The sequence below is a fragment of the Buceros rhinoceros genome, unplaced genomic scaffold (assembly GCF_000710305.1).
Source record: "Buceros rhinoceros silvestris isolate BGI_N320 unplaced genomic scaffold, ASM71030v1 scaffold7765, whole genome shotgun sequence".
Taxonomy (NCBI): domain Eukaryota; kingdom Metazoa; phylum Chordata; class Aves; order Bucerotiformes; family Bucerotidae; genus Buceros; species Buceros rhinoceros.
In genome coordinates this window covers 76,391-91,731 of record NW_010414512.1, presented here as the reverse complement: position 1 = coordinate 91,731, position 15,341 = coordinate 76,391, and the positions used below count along the sequence as shown (strand labels likewise).

The window sequence follows — 15,341 nt, the reverse complement described above, 5'->3', positions numbered from 1 at the left end:
TGAACCCTGTGTGCCATGGTGGGGGTGCAGTAAGTTAGAGCCACAGCTGTGGGGAGGAGCGGACAGGACAGGTGACCCCGAACTGACCAACAAGGTGTTCCATCCCATAGACGTCATATTCGGTATAAAGCTGAGGGATTAGAAGGGTCTCACTCTCTTGCCCTCTTCTTCAATGGCTGGTGTCTGAGGGTGATTCTGTTCTGTCTTTGATGCCAATCCGTGCATTCCTGAATCCAGTTACAGAGTCCAGCTCCTGAATCCTGTTCTCATCTGCTGGTGAGCCCAGGTTGGGCCTTTCTCAGTGTCTGCCCACAACATCTGTGGTGATGATGACGTGTTTCCCATCAGAGGGGCTGGGTTCGGTATTGGTTTTTAATGTATTTGTATATATTTCATTTTATTATTATTATTCTCATTAAAGCAGTTTTAGTTTTCTTTTCTAATCCATAAATGTCTCTCTCTTACTCCTTTTCTTTTCCTCTCTTTGGGAAGGGAAGGGAGGAGTAGAGTTAATAGAGAGCATCTGTCAGCCTCAGCCTAATCTGTGACAGAGATGCATATAAAAATTAATGTAGAATTTCCATTAGAATTCAGCTGGGTACAGGCAGTTTGAATTGTTCCTGTTGGGCTGTTGGTACCTGTAAACCAAGGTGATGCTGCATCAGTTTACATGTTTATAAGCAATCAAATGAGTTATCAATAGGTGTAAAGGCTGTTCTTGAGGTGAGCTAAACCTGTGCTTTTGTGAGTTTTCACTCTCAAAAATTGAAATGAAATAGTCTTGATTTAAAGAAGTGAGAACTTGAAATTTCATGGTTAATCAGTTTTAGAGAGATAAAGCAGTAGTGTGTTTCTTATAGGCATGAAATTTGATGTTTTCTCTGAAACATATATAGTTAAATCAGTGGCCAAAAACGGGACTGGTAAACTACTTCATTCTAATAATTTAAACTTAAAATGCATAAACTGGAGGATGATTTGTGCTTACAAAAACATGTTTGCATACTCTGTAATTAGAAGGAAAATACCTGAACGAGAATATCCTTGTTAGAATATGCAGATACTAACAAGAAGCTGTCCAACCATGTGTTGGAGTCAGAGTGGTTTTAGTTAGCTGCAGCATAACTTGGAAGTTACTTTTGTATCTTTGAGGAGATCACATAATTGAGGGTGGAGAAGTGATGAACTCACTTAAGAAGTCGGCCTTGTTTATGCACATGGCCAAGCCAAGAGAGCTTCTCTGCCCTGAAATGTGCTTTTTCTGGGTGTGTAGTTTAAGTAATACACATAGAGTATTGTGTTTAGAGTCTTAAGCAAACAGTCACTAAACAAGAGGGGGGGAAAGATTCATTAGACCTTTTTTGTAAATGTTCTGTATTTACTAGTGCCTAAAAATATCTGTGTATTTTTGTTATACAGATTGTGTTTTACTCTGTGAATGTCCAAGATTTTGGTTATTTCAATAGTAGTTTACTTGTATCTCCTAGTTAAATTATGTCACTCACCTCGAGTAGAAAGGAATTTACAAGAATGCTTTGCCCAGACCTTCAGCTAAGCACAGAGGCAAAACCTGAGGGTGTATCCACGCTAGCGTAAGTTAGCCTTAACAAGAGAGCTGCAGTTTGTCCTGTCTCCCTGGCTGACATTATGATGAGTAGTACACTCTGGTGTTGCAGTACACTGGTTGAGATAACTAAAGAAACTGAAAAATCACAGTCTTTGTAAGTTTGGGTGGGTGGTTGTTGTTGTTGTGTGCTGTAATACTCTGAACTGGCTCACTTCATGATAGTTGACCCAAAAGCGTTAGAATAAGAAAGAGACAAGACTGAGGCAGCTTGCACTTGATATAAGTTACCGTGGAACACAGCTGTCGGTGGTCACTTTCTGCAGTTTAAGCAGACCTGGATCAGGATGACTGCTGGAAGGAGCTGTTTCACCCTTTTCCTGGTTCTTTGCTACCTCACTTCTTGTGCCAGCACAAGTTTTTGTTGTCATATTGTGAACCAGACCTGTTACGGAAAAATAATAGTGATTAAAGAAGGTTTGTTGGGGTGGTAGTTGGTTTAGTTGAAAAGTACAAGTTGGGGGAAGTTTGATTTCGTTGGTTTATTCAAGTACTTAGAAGCCTCGATCAGGTAGTGCAGGGGAACTAACTGCTTAACCACAGTAGACTGCAGTGTGTGTGTATATATACCTGTGCGTATGTCTATGTATTGCAGGAAACCTTGTCTTGCTAGCGCTTTCCACCTAGTGATCTTTCTAAACATCAGTAGAAAACAGATACTCAGGAAGACATTTGAAAAAGAGCACTAATTAAAATAAGTTGATTTTAAAAACTGCATTAAAAAAAAAAAAAGTTTCTTCCTAGGGAAAATATGAGTTGGTGATACCTTTTTTTCCGGACTTAGTAGGCTTACTAAGCCCTGTGAGTATGATTCTGAAGGGTGGGGATGCATTACAGATGAATGTATTCACGTAATAGTTTTGTTCAAAAGTGGACATTATTTTGGTGATGATATGAGAGATCTGTATATTTGTTGGGGCTGTTAATATTGGAGACTGGGCAGGGGCTAGCGTACTTGGTCAAAATTTTTATTATATATGTAATGGTTTGCAAATTTGCACAATTTAGGAAAGGATTTTAAAGTGTCTTGAAGAAAGTTAACAGCATTGAAAGTTAATTTGAGAGGAGACATCATAATAAAACACTCACAAATACGCACAGTGTTATAGGAGAAATTTTATTCTATCTTGTTAACTTGAAGGTTTTGCTGACTGAATCAGGAACTTAGCACTGCCAAATGAATTTTGGTGAAAACTCATGCAATTCTTTCTAATACCCTGCTTGGCTTTTGAACTTTCTGAATACTGTTGATTTATTTGGTGCTTGGAAGTCTGAGTTGCTCTGGAAAATTATGTTTTGTCTTCCATGGTTTTATACAGTTGCCTGTGATATAGAGTGGAATTGCTCTTATAACTTAATGCAGATAATAACTTAATGCAACTTTTTATTTGTTTAACACAATACAGTAGAAGTACGTGGTGATTATTGAACTGTTGGTATATCATGATTACAAGATGAACATATGAATCTGGTGTCAGCATTTTCCTCATATAATTCACTAAAATACTTTGAGGGGATGTGATGGGTGTTGTACTAGGCCTGAAAGGCCAGTGGACTCAAGCTGTCATAGGCACGTGCTGAAGAAGGGAATGCAGGTCAAGTGTCCTGGATTAATACTGATGTGTTTATAGAAGTTGTTGGCTGCAGGGTCTCTATTAGTCTTAGCTAAGATAGAATCAATCTCTAACTCCCTCTCAGACATCTGCAGTTAGTGTCAGGAGGAGGGTATTGGAAAAGATGACGAATTTGGCTGTTTATGCTCTTAACCAGACCTTAATGAGCACCTTGGATTCAAATTGAAAATCTACTGTAGCAATTTAAGCACAACAGAGTCACAGTAAACAGCTGCATTTTGGATGTGAAATATTTCAAATGTTACCTTCTTCCAACGTCAGTTATACTCAATAAATTGTCTAAAAACTCTAAAAGAAAAGATTCTTTATAGCAATATTTGTTTTTATAGTATTCTTTTCAAGGTACAGATTCCTTTTATATCCATGTGTCGATACAGCATATTGTCATCTTTTTTTCAGGTTATGCAATGGTCTCTGCAAGATGGCATGTTCTTGAGTTGGAGCTTTTTAAGGCAAGCATATGCTGGTACTTCAACTTGACTAAGTGGACTATAATTTCTTCTCTCAGAACAACTACATAAGCAGACAAAATTGCAAAGATCTGCCCTGTGTCGAGTATGACAGCCACGACTCGTGGCTCTCCGGTAGGAGGGAATGATAGCCAAGGCCAGGCTCCTGATGGACAATCCCAGCCTCCCCTCCAGCAGAATCAGGTATGATATTAACAGTCAAGCTGTCTACATGTAAAGGGGTTCTTTAGAAATCAAGTTTTTGAATTATTTGAGCTTATATATTCCTAGTGATGTCTAGTTAAGTTAGAAAATTGTGTGTGTGTGTGTCTGGAAGTACAAAAAGATTTTGAGGGATGAAGGCAGTGCTACTAGCAAAGTAGACCAGTTAGGGAGCACTGCATTACAAAAGATGCTCCCTTTTCAGGCAGTGGTATAGTTCTTGCAAGCACACGCATTTTGGATAAGAAGTCTTCTTGGAATAACATCAGAAGCTTCTTCAGAACTGCATTGTAGACTTGCCACAGCTTGGTAGAACTGCTCTCTGAGTTTATGCTCAGTTCTCCACAAGCACTTTTTTTGATAAAACTGCTTACAATTGGTATCAGCTCTTCAAGACCAGCTTCATCTCTGTCTCCATTCATTGTACTGGACTTGCTGAACAACTCAGCATGTTACTGTTGAACAGATTATTCTGCTTTCAAATACTGCATCATAATCTGATGATTCTTTTTCCTCAGGAGAAAAAATACCAGAAAAGATGCTTTTAATGAATGCAGCCAAACCCACACTTTGTCACCTAATTCAGTATGAAAATGGTATTTGTTTAATACCATAAGGTTTAATGGTTGTTGCTTCCTGAAAATCAGTTGTCCTTTGGAACGTGTGTGGAGGGATGCCAGGGAAGCCTCCATCCTGTCGTTCACTCCCTCTGCATCAGTGGAACGGAGGAGGGAATCAGAAGGGAAAAGTGAGAAACTTTATGGGTTGACATAAAGGCAGTTTAATTAGTGAAGGGGTAGAGATGGAACAAATGATGCAAATGCAGTTGCTTATCTAGCTGATGGATGCCCAGCTAGTCTGCAAGAAACAGCTACCTTGGGAAAAAAACAACATGCCTGTTTTATTGACGAGTGTGACACTATGTGGTATGGACTATCTTTGGCCAGTTCAGGTCAGCTGTCCTGGATGTGTTGCCTCCCAGCCTCTTGCCCTCTTCCTCAACCTCCAGCCTGCTGCTGGGGAGCAAAGTGAGAAACATGAAAACTTGGATCTGTGTAAGCACTACTCAGCAACAGACAAAATGCTGGTGTGTTATCAGTACTGGTGTGGCCACAAATCCAAAACTCAGAACCATACAGGATGCTGTGAAGAAAATAAATTCCTTGCCAACCCGATACAATACAACTTGTGAAAAATTATCTTGAGGTTTTGGTCCTCCCTTGTCCTCCTAAGCCTTGCTGTTCTGATTTGAATATTTATTATTGTCAGTTCATACTATTTCTATATATGAGTAAGTGTGCATCTACAAAATTCAATGTATTTTGCATGGCCCATCAAAATGGGCTTAACTAATCATGTTCTTGGAGGTTGGTTTCTAGCTAGCTGTACTAGTGTTACAGTAGTGTGTTACTCAGTTTTAACAAACTTCTTTAGAAAACATTTTTCATGATGATTTTATTCTGTGCTGTTGCTGAAGTTTGTGTTTCTACCTAGAATAGTCATCTTTTCTGCAGAAGATTTGTGAAAATTAGAGCATCTGTATAGTGTTTATTTCACTTTCTAGGTAGGGGATCTGCTGTAAGTAGAAGTCTATTACAAAACACCCCCCTCTGCTCACTGGGAAAGTAGCTTAATTTTTAAACTGTTAAGGTAGAAAGCCTATAGTACATTTAATGCTCTATTGTGTTTTGTTAATAAATGTGAAATAAAATGGTTTTGTTATATTTTATGATGACAAGAACTTACTTCCAAGTGATTCTGTGAAACACAATATGAAAGAAAAGTGCCAAAATAAGTGGCACATAAATGGCATGTAAATGCAGACAGTATTTAAACTATTTTCCATACCAATTTTAGACTTCTTCACCTGATTCTTCCAATGAGAACTCCCCAGCTACCCCGCCTGATGAGCAGGGCCAAGGAGATGCTCCACCCCAGCTTGAAGATGAGGAGCCTGCATTTCCACACACAGACCTGGCAAAGTTGGATGACATGATCAACAGGTATTTTCACACTTTTTTCAGAGGGTGTAGATTATGGCTTATAGGCTTGGATGAGTATACTCTTCACGGGTAAAAACTGGCTGGGCGGATGGTTGGACCCAAAGGGTGGTGTGAATAGAGTCAAAGCCAGTTGGTGGCTGGTCACCAGTGGTGTTCCCCAGGGCTCAGCATTGGGGTCTATTCTCTTTAACATCTTTATCAATGATCTGGATGAGGGGATTGAGTGCACCCTTCGTGAGTTTGCAGATGACACCAAGTTAGGCAGGAGCGTTGAACTGCTTGAAGGTAAGAAGGGTCTACAGAGGGATCTGGACAGGCTGGATCAATGGACTGAGGCCAGCTGTATGAGGTTTAACAAGGCCTAGTGCCGAGTCCTGCACTTGAGTCACAACAACCCCCTGCAATGCTACAGGCTGGGGGAGGAGTGGCTGGAAAGCTTCCTGGTTGAAGAGGACCTGGGGGTGTCAGTCAACGGCCAGCTGAAGGTGAGCCAGCAGTGTGCCCAGGTGGCCAAGAGGGCCAGTGGCATCCTGGCTTGTATCAGCACTAGTGTGGCCAGCAGGAGTAGGGGAGTGATATTGGTGAGGTCACGCCTTGAATCCTGCATCCTGTTTTGGGCCCCTCCCTACAACAAGGACATTGAAGTGCTGGAGCACATCCAGAGAAGGACAACGAAGCGGTTGAAGGGTCTAGAGCACAAGTCTTATGAGGAGTGGCTGAGGAAGCTGGGGTCGATTAGCCTGGAGAAAAGGAGGCTGAGGGGAGACCTTATCATGCTCTACAACTACCTGAAAGGAGGCTGTAGTGAGGTGGTCACTGGCCTCTTCTCCTAAGGAATAAGCGATAGGTTGAGAGGGAATGGCCTCAAGTTGTGGCAGGTGAGGTTGAATATTACGAACAATTTCTTTACAGAGAGGGTTGTAAAGCATTGGAACAGGCTGCCCAGGGAGGAGGTGGATTTCCCAGTTGCTGGTGGTGTATTGAAAAGCATGCGTAGACATGGTGCCGAGGAACGTGGTTTAGTGGTGACCTGGCATTGCATGGTGAATGGTTGGACTAGTTGATCTTAAAAGTCTCTTCCAACCAGAACAGTTCTGTGATTCTGATTATTGGGGCAAATATCTTGATACTGATACCAGGATTCTTACATTTCATTCCACTGGATTTCTTCAAATACTTTTTTTTATTGGGTTACAGTTGTATGAGTTGTAGAGGCTCACATCAGAGTTGTTTGTTTTTTTTTTTTTTTAAATGGTGGGCTTATGAAGGCCTTTAAAAATATACGTTCTTACCCTATTTTAAAAGTGTTTAAAAGGGGCAGGGAATTCTCAGTCTTTAAGAAGCACAATTGAAGTACATTCGGGTTTGTTTTGTTTCTGAGTATAGGCCTCGATGGGTTGTTCCTGTGTTGCCGAAAGGGGAATTAGAAGTTCTTCTAGAAGCTGCTATTGACCTGAGTAAAAAAGGTAAGCAGAAAAGACAATGATTATTGGGCCAGTGTGTGAAGCCTTTTCTTGTTCTTTTGAATCACTGGTGGAGTCTTAAAAATTCTTAACGTTTTCTGTTACAATCCTGGTTCCGAAGCTTGTGTTGGAGTGTTACGCAGAATCTTCATAGATCAGAAATTTCAGAAAGGCATCAATGCGGTTAGAAATTAGGTGCCTTAGCATAAGTAGGGAAGTTGAATAAGCTCACAGCAATAAAAAATCTTGTCATGCCTGTCCTACCTGTTTCCTGTATTCACTTTGATATCAGACCTAGTAGGTTTGGTCTTTAGAATTCTTTGAGTTTTATGATCTGTTCTTAAAAAATGTTACTAATATGGCTTTCCAAATGTCTTGCCAAAAAAATTTTTTTGTTCAAATTTGACTCATACATACTTTTGTGAATATTAGGGAAAATCAGAATTTTAAACAGCATAACTTAGACTAATAATTCTACCATATTGCTTGCTGTATCTGACGTGGTTGGAATTAGGAGGGTTCAGTGTCAGGACTGTGCATGTGTTCGCGAAAGTGCACGAGTCAGATTGACAAGTTTGTCATGTGTTCTGAAAAGTTCTGTTCTCCCAGAAAGTTGCTTTGGTCTCCTATTCTGGTTGGTATTTGTTGCCTCAGTATTTGAGTAAATACCAGAAGTCAGATAAAATATTTTTCTAGGACATCCACGCTTACCAGCCAGTTGTGTTTTAAATATAGTGATATACAATGTGCCTTACTTTTGTAGGACTGGACCACGACAACTTAATTTCCATGTTGAATAAGTGTTATTCTTAGGCAGTTTTAAGAATAAAAAGCTGCTTGTGGTCATTCTGAGTTATCTTGTTTTTTGTAAATCTTTTTTACTTTGGAGCACTCTGGAGAAACAAAAGTTACTGTGGACCCTTGTGATCCAAAACAGGATAACAACATGTTGCCAGCACTGATTGTCAGCCATAGTTATTCTTGGAATTGGCTTCTTCGCATGTAGTTAGGTCTGGGCTGAATGCTTACGTGAGCGTAAAATTTTCAAATGATTGCATCTGTTCAGGGGCGAAAGAAATGCCAACTTACGGAATGAAAATGTGGTCATCTATGTGTCTGGTCTGTTGGAACAGTGCAGTGAAAGGAAATTCTCTGCTTGCGACTTGTGAGAAGAGATGCATGTGCTGCCAGCTGTTAAGTCATCTTTTTAAAAAACAAAACCAAAAAGCTGTCAATGCAATGAAGTTAGAAGAGCAGAATAAAATTTTTGGCTCCTTCTAATGTCAACATACCTCTCCAAAGCATCAGACTTAGTTGAATGTTCCCAAACAAAAAATCTCTTTTTTCTCTTGAAGTGATGAAAAACAGTGGGAGTTCATATGCTTTATGCACTTTGATACTTTTTTTATTAAGTTGTTGATGTCCAATTCTGAAAAGGGCTTCTACGTTGCTATCTAATTATCCTTTCTCTTGCCCTTTAGATGAATTCCTGTGTGTGTACGTATGCAAGGATTATCGGCTAAGGAGAAGACAAGGAAAGCTGTTAGAAGTAGTTGTTCGTTAACTGTGTTATCTTTACAGTTAGATCCTAGATTATTTTTTTTCCCCTCTCTACTTGGAAGTTGCATGGTGGCTAAGATGATTCATTTCTATATAACTTTCAGTGCTCAAGGAATATGATAGGTGCTGTCTTGTTGTAACTGGCATTATTTTGGTAGCTCAAACCTTGGTTAACGCTGTTTTGGAGCTGTGTGTATGTAGAGCAGTAATGTAAACGATTCTGTTGTGTGCATTCCTTAACAGATTGAAAGTGTGTTCTTAGCTAGGTATTTGGGCTAGAACCAATTCAGTGAAATGAACTACAGTACAGCACAGTCTTACAGAATCTGAGTGCCATTTGTAGCCACTGTGCTTGTGGGCAAATGTGGGTTTCCCCGGAACTTATTATCTCCAGGTCACTGTCAGTTCTTCAGGGTCTGAGCCAGCCCTTGCCAAGGCACTGAAAGGTTCCTGAGGCTCCCGATTTGGTGTGGGGGCTTCACAGGCACAGCGCCACACCAGGGTATGGAGCCAGCTCAGCTCTGGGGTTGCAGCTATGAAGCTGCATAGTCCAAAGTCCTGGAGAAGAGGCACTGGATGATTTTACTTGGGGCTTTGGTGCTCCAGCCCTATACTGTTGGATACCGCGCAGATGCATCAGAGTTTGTTTTATGACAGTGTTGGGTCTAGGTGGGTCGTGGCCGCAGAATTACAAGAAAACCGTACTGCAAATAAGGGTGAGAGACAGAAGGATTTGTATTTATTTTTGCAGGTTAATTTTGTCTGGGAAGCTGTGCAGGTCTAACCCTTTCTCCACTCACTTGAGTTTTACTGGTAGCAGCTAAATAAAAGAGAACATAAATGCGTGATTACTAGAAGAATGGAAGATAAAGATAGTACTTGTTATTTTTGCTGGTGTATCTTTGAGCATTACAAGTGTGGGGAAAAAGCTCTATCACATGGTTTTTAAAATAGTTTTTAAATTATCTAAAGGAGTTCAATTTTTCGGGTGGCTTTACTAGAACATTAATCTGTCAGGTTTTTATGCATTTGAGCTTATGTAAGTTTGCCTTCATCCAAGGCTTCTCTTTTTAAAATAATGCTGAAACTTGGAACACTAAACGTTTGAAGTCCAAATCACTATTTTAAATATTTAAAAGTTCTTGTAAACTAATAAAATTGCGTATCTGATAGTTCATTTTCTTTTCTATTTTAAAATAGGCCTTGATGTCAAAAGTGAAGCATGCCAGCGATTTTTTCGAGATGGGTTAACAATATCTTTCACGAAAATCCTTACAGATGAGGCAGTGAGCGGCTGGAAGTTTGAGATTCATGTGAGTTTTTAAAGTTGTGTTTCTGAAAAGCATAGTAGTTTAAATCAGGAGGGAGACTGCCTTTGTGACTCTGGGGAGATGGAGTGACTGAATCTAGTTTTTGAAGCTCATCTCAACAATGAACTGGGAGAACTCTTGTATATATACGGCTCTTGGGGGTGCAGAAGTCATCCTATCATTGTTGCATCTCACTGTCTGCGATGTTTTTTGAAGGAAATGAAACGTGAGAGGTGATATGGGGAGGAACTGAACTTTATATGTTCAGTGGTGCAGCTCTTGTTAGGCTGTCTTTGGCCAGATGTCTAGGGACCTCCTTATTTTTATGTGTGTGTTGGCATGTTAGCAACCTAACTTGTAAATGTTTGTAGCAGCTGTTTGAATAGAAAAACTACTTGTTGGTCAGCTAGTCACATGCCAAATGAGAAACTGTGAAGATCTTCATAAGCAAATTAAAATCTGAGAGAGAAGTGGGTGAAAGAAGTAGTTAATAGTTCAGTGGTGATTCATTAATACCTCAAATAACCAAAAATGTTTGTATCTTTTTCATAGATTTAATTTTTTAGCTGAAAACAGGTAAAGTTTTTTAAAAGCCTTTATTGGAGGAAGTACAAATTAAAATGTAGTGTTGTAAAACTCTTGGGCAACTCCACATGCTAGGTACAAATGGTTCAGAGTTTACAGTTCATATTCATCTTACAGTCACCAGCCATGTTCTTGGTTGTTTTTTTTTCTGAATAGAGATGTATTATTAACAATACTCATCGACTAGTGGAACTCTGTGTGGCCAAGCTGTCCCAGGATTGGTTTCCTCTTCTTGAACTTCTTGCCATGGCCTTAAATCCTCACTGCAAATTCCATCTATACAATGGTACTCGTCCCTCAGAAACAGTTCCTGCAGGAGTCCAGCTCGCTGAAGATGAACTTTATGCCCGTCCTCCTGACCCACGATCACCAAAGGTATGAGAGCATTTTCAGACCTGTATTTTTAATTTTATACAGTGTTACCTAATTACACAGTAGCTGTAGAGGAGTATTTTTTAAAGGGGGGGAGGGAACCCCTTCATTCTCTGTATCACTAAGATGTTCTGCTGCTTTTGACTCGTACGTCAAATCATGATAGGTTACGTTTCTCCTTCTAATTCCAATCTTTGGTCCGCAATCATAGAATCAAAGAATCATTTGGGTTGGAAAAGACCTTTAAGATCAAGTCCAGCCGTTAACCTAACACTGCCAAGTCCGCCACTGAACCACGTCCCTAAGCTCCACATCTACACGTTTTACATACCTATCAAACTGTGCCATGTGTGTCTGCGGTAAGCTGGCACAGCTCTGCTGGAATGCCATTCCTACTGTGTTAATTGGCTTGCTTGTATTTGCCAGTTGATGGATTTACCTTTTTGCTCAACATGATTTTATAGGTGACATATTTTGAGGAGATTATGTGATAAAGTTGGAATTTTTGTCTCCCTTTTCTTTTATAGTTCCCAGTGATGGGAGATATGTTTTTAACTGGTTGTGGGATGCTAGTGTCCTTACGGTTTTGGGTTTGTTTTTAAGGGTTTTTTGTTGTTATTTTCTGGGGTTTGTTTCAGGGGGGTTTTGTGTGGGTTTTTTCTTTTGTTTGGTTGGTTTGGGTTTTTGGTTGTTTTTTTTTTGAACTGGCAGTGCAGATTAGTATTCTGTTCTGATTCCTGGATCTGAATTTTTCAGAACTGTGCTCCAGATGACATTGGTACAACTTGAGGGGCTAACCAAATTATTTTCTTTCTGTTGCTGTCTTCCTTTTTTTTTTTTTTTCTTTTTAGTAGAACTGCTAGTTGTTGGTATGTAAGAACCAAGAGATAAATAACTTGGTGTGCTTGGACTCTACTTGCATCGCTAACTGTGTTTAAAAGAATGATATTTTGCCTCTTACTGCTTTTAGATGCAACATTGTCACCTCCAGGACCAGGAAAAAATCCCAGACTCATCATGTCTTCTGTAGTAACTTAGCAGCCAAAGATGAACCTGAAGCCTAGTGACTTTTATTCCTATGTATTTGATAAAATTCTTAGAATAACTAATACAAAACAACGAGTTTTTGATGTGATAATGAGAAAGATTGCCTATTTCTAAGCATTTCCTTAGAACTGAATATTTAAATTATAGGCAAGTTCACTGTCAATTCTATTACCTTCTAACAGCTTATCGTGTAAGGACATTTTTAAAGCAAGTTTGTTACTAACAGGCACTTGAAAGTGCTTCTAGATGTAAATGTAGATTGTAAGTTGTCAGCAAATAACTGTTTGTTGTATTGCAGGGTTGGTTAGTAGATCTTATCAACAAGTTTGGCACATTAAATGGATTTCAGATCTTGCATGATCGCTTCATGAGTGGCTCAGCATTGAATGTTCAGATAATTGCAGCTCTCATCAAGTAAGTTTTTAAAAAATAATAATTGACATATTTCAAAACATGGGATTAAATGAAATACTGTTAGCACAAAGCCTAGTCTTTTCTTGAAGCACTTCTCATTTCACCTCTTTTAACTAGTGTTTACCTTCAGCATTCCATGTGCTTGTAAATGGACTTGAGTTCCTTGAATGAGTTGCAGCTTACTATCTTAATATTACACAGCTACGAATTATGGCACATTGATCCCTTTTTTCTTTCTTTTTAGGCCATTTGGACAATGTTATGAATTTCTAACATTACATACAGTGAAGAAATACTTCCTTCCAATTATTGAAATGGTTCCACAATTTTTAGAAAATTTAACAGATGATGAACTGAAAAAAGAAGCAAAGAATGAAGCCAAAAATGATGCTCTGTCAATGATAATCAAATCTCTAAAGAACTTAGCTTCAAGAGTTCCAGGACAAGAAGAAACTGTAAAAAACTTAGAAATATTTAGGTTAAAAATGATACTTAGGTAAGACGCTACTTCTCATATGATGTGCTACTTCTGACTTACTTTTCACACTTCTTACATTTAATTTCTTTTACAGGTTATTACAAATTTCTTCTTTCAATGGTAAAATGAATGCACTAAATGAAGTTAACAAAGTAATATCCAGTGTGTCATATTATACTCATCGGCACGGTAATCCTGAAGAAGAAGAATGGCTTACAGCTGAAAGAATGGCAGTAAGTTCTCCACTTCACTGAAATTCATTGAATAGATTTTCCTCCTCCTTATTACTTCAGTTGTAGAAATAGATATATATTCTGGATCCTGTACACTGCTTATTTTCACGTCTAGTGTTATAAACAGTAAATACCACTTCATGGTAATAAGTCATTTTAATAGTGGTCTTTCTGTGAAAAAATGCTGTATTTGTTTCATAGCTACTTTTGAGAATTCAGTGATCCTAAAAACATGCTTTAAAAAGGGATCCTTGGGTGGTATGATTTTTATATAGTGTTTTAAAAACAAACAAACAAACCAGACTTAGCTTTAAAAAAGGTGAATCTTTAGTGCCCCTCTACCTAAAAATCGAATGCTCAATTAAATAAGAATGTAGTCTTTTTTGTGCTTTAAGTAATTCTTTCCTGTTCTAAATGACTACTCTACTTTACACGTTTCAGAAGTTGGATTCTTTGGCATAGAAAGTTCTAGCTAAGCCATTTTTATGTTATTTAATATTTACATAATTAGACTTTTGTTTCATGTTTGAGTGCACGTGTAGGAAACCATTAAAATGAGCATTTATAAAGTTAAGGGACAATTTTCATCTTTGCGAAATTTAAGTGATTTTTGCACTGTTCTACTCCGTCGTAGGGAACCATTAAAATGAGCATTTATAAAGTTAAGGGACAATTTTCATCTTTGCGAAATTTAAGTGATTTTTGCACTGTTCTACTCCGTCTTTGTGACTGGCTACCTGTCGTGAGGCTTACAATCTGCTAAAGAACTGCTGGCAAAAGAGAATGACTGCAGTTTGACTTCTTAAAGCATTAGGAGGAAATAGGTCTCCTGTAGTTTTGCATCTCAGACAAGGCATCTGTTTTTAAATGAAAACTTTCAGGTTTAAGTATTTCGTGAGACCAGCTTAAACATTTTAAGTCAGTAATCAAGGACACTGTTGGAAAGTGTGATGCTGTATATGTTTGTTTACTTTTTCAGTGCTCGGAGTACTCACTGCTTTGCTTCAGACTGAACAAAAAATTTATGACCCTAATCTGACTGTTAGTGACACCACTGAAAAAAAATTACCTACTTAAACAGGACTTGAATTGCCTTTAATTCAATTAGAAGCATTAAAAAAACTTCTGTTTAAGTACTGCCATATACTTAAATAATCTTAAGTGTTTTGTATTTCAGACCTGGCTTATGCCCTTTTTTTGTGATACGCTTTAGACACACTAGCAGAGCTAGAAGTGTCTTAATTTGGTTTTGATACGTAATGTTTGTGAACTGGAAGAGAAGAATTTTGTTCCATGAATAGAAAAATTAACTGTGCTTCCCATTTATGTTTGAAATTGTTTGAACATTTTTATTCTTGGAGTTCATAATTCTAATATGTCTGAAAAAGTATTTCCCCTTAAGATATCAGAGTGACTATCATACTGCATTATTTCAGATGCTGATTTTTAAGGAGGAAATGAAAGTTAAATACCTTCCTCTTGTACTGCATCTTTCTCACTTCTCCCGATTAGAATATTGCATATAAAGTCATCAATGTGTAACAGGCTGAAATTTTTCTTTTTAGCTTAAATATCAGTGACAGCGCTTCAGTAATTTGAGATGCACTACTTTCTCTTTATAATCAGGAATGGATCCAGCAGAATAATATTTTGTCAATTGTGTTGAGAGATAGTCTTCATCAACCTCAATATGTAGAGAAGTTAGAGAAAATTCTTCGTTTTGTCATCAAAGAGAAAGCCCTCACTTTGCAGGATCTTGACAACATTTGGGCTGCACAGGTAAATAATTCAACTGCTTGTCTGCTACTGCACAGAAGGGATCGTGTTGTATGTCATGTATTGGGAAGATGATGGCTTGTGCTTTTTTTATGCTTGGTGTTAGAAAAAACAAAATAAAAGAACACTATTTGATTTTAAATCTTTATTTGGGATCCTGAATCTCAAAAT

The 15,341-nt window shown here is 38.5% G+C and overlaps 1 protein-coding gene across 2 annotated transcripts in view; it reads left to right on the top strand.

Moving 5' to 3' along the window:
• Positions 1-3,656: 3,656 nt before the first annotated feature.
• LOC104494300 (probable ubiquitin carboxyl-terminal hydrolase FAF-X) overlaps positions 3,657-15,341 on the top strand; it is a 72,404-nt gene continuing 60,719 nt past the window's right edge. For both annotated transcript variants that reach the window (XM_010137114.1, XM_010137113.1), the window contains exons 1-9: positions 3,657-3,911; positions 5,787-5,932; positions 7,319-7,398; positions 10,156-10,268; positions 11,007-11,225; positions 12,568-12,683; positions 12,928-13,179; positions 13,256-13,394; positions 15,021-15,173. In XM_010137114.1, the coding sequence (XP_010135416.1) occupies positions 3,816-3,911; positions 5,787-5,932; positions 7,319-7,398; positions 10,156-10,268; positions 11,007-11,225; positions 12,568-12,683; positions 12,928-13,179; positions 13,256-13,394; positions 15,021-15,173 (1,314 nt within the window). In that variant the 5' untranslated portion in view covers positions 3,657-3,815. The remainder of the gene's footprint in view (positions 3,912-5,786; positions 5,933-7,318; positions 7,399-10,155; positions 10,269-11,006; positions 11,226-12,567; positions 12,684-12,927; positions 13,180-13,255; positions 13,395-15,020; positions 15,174-15,341) is intronic.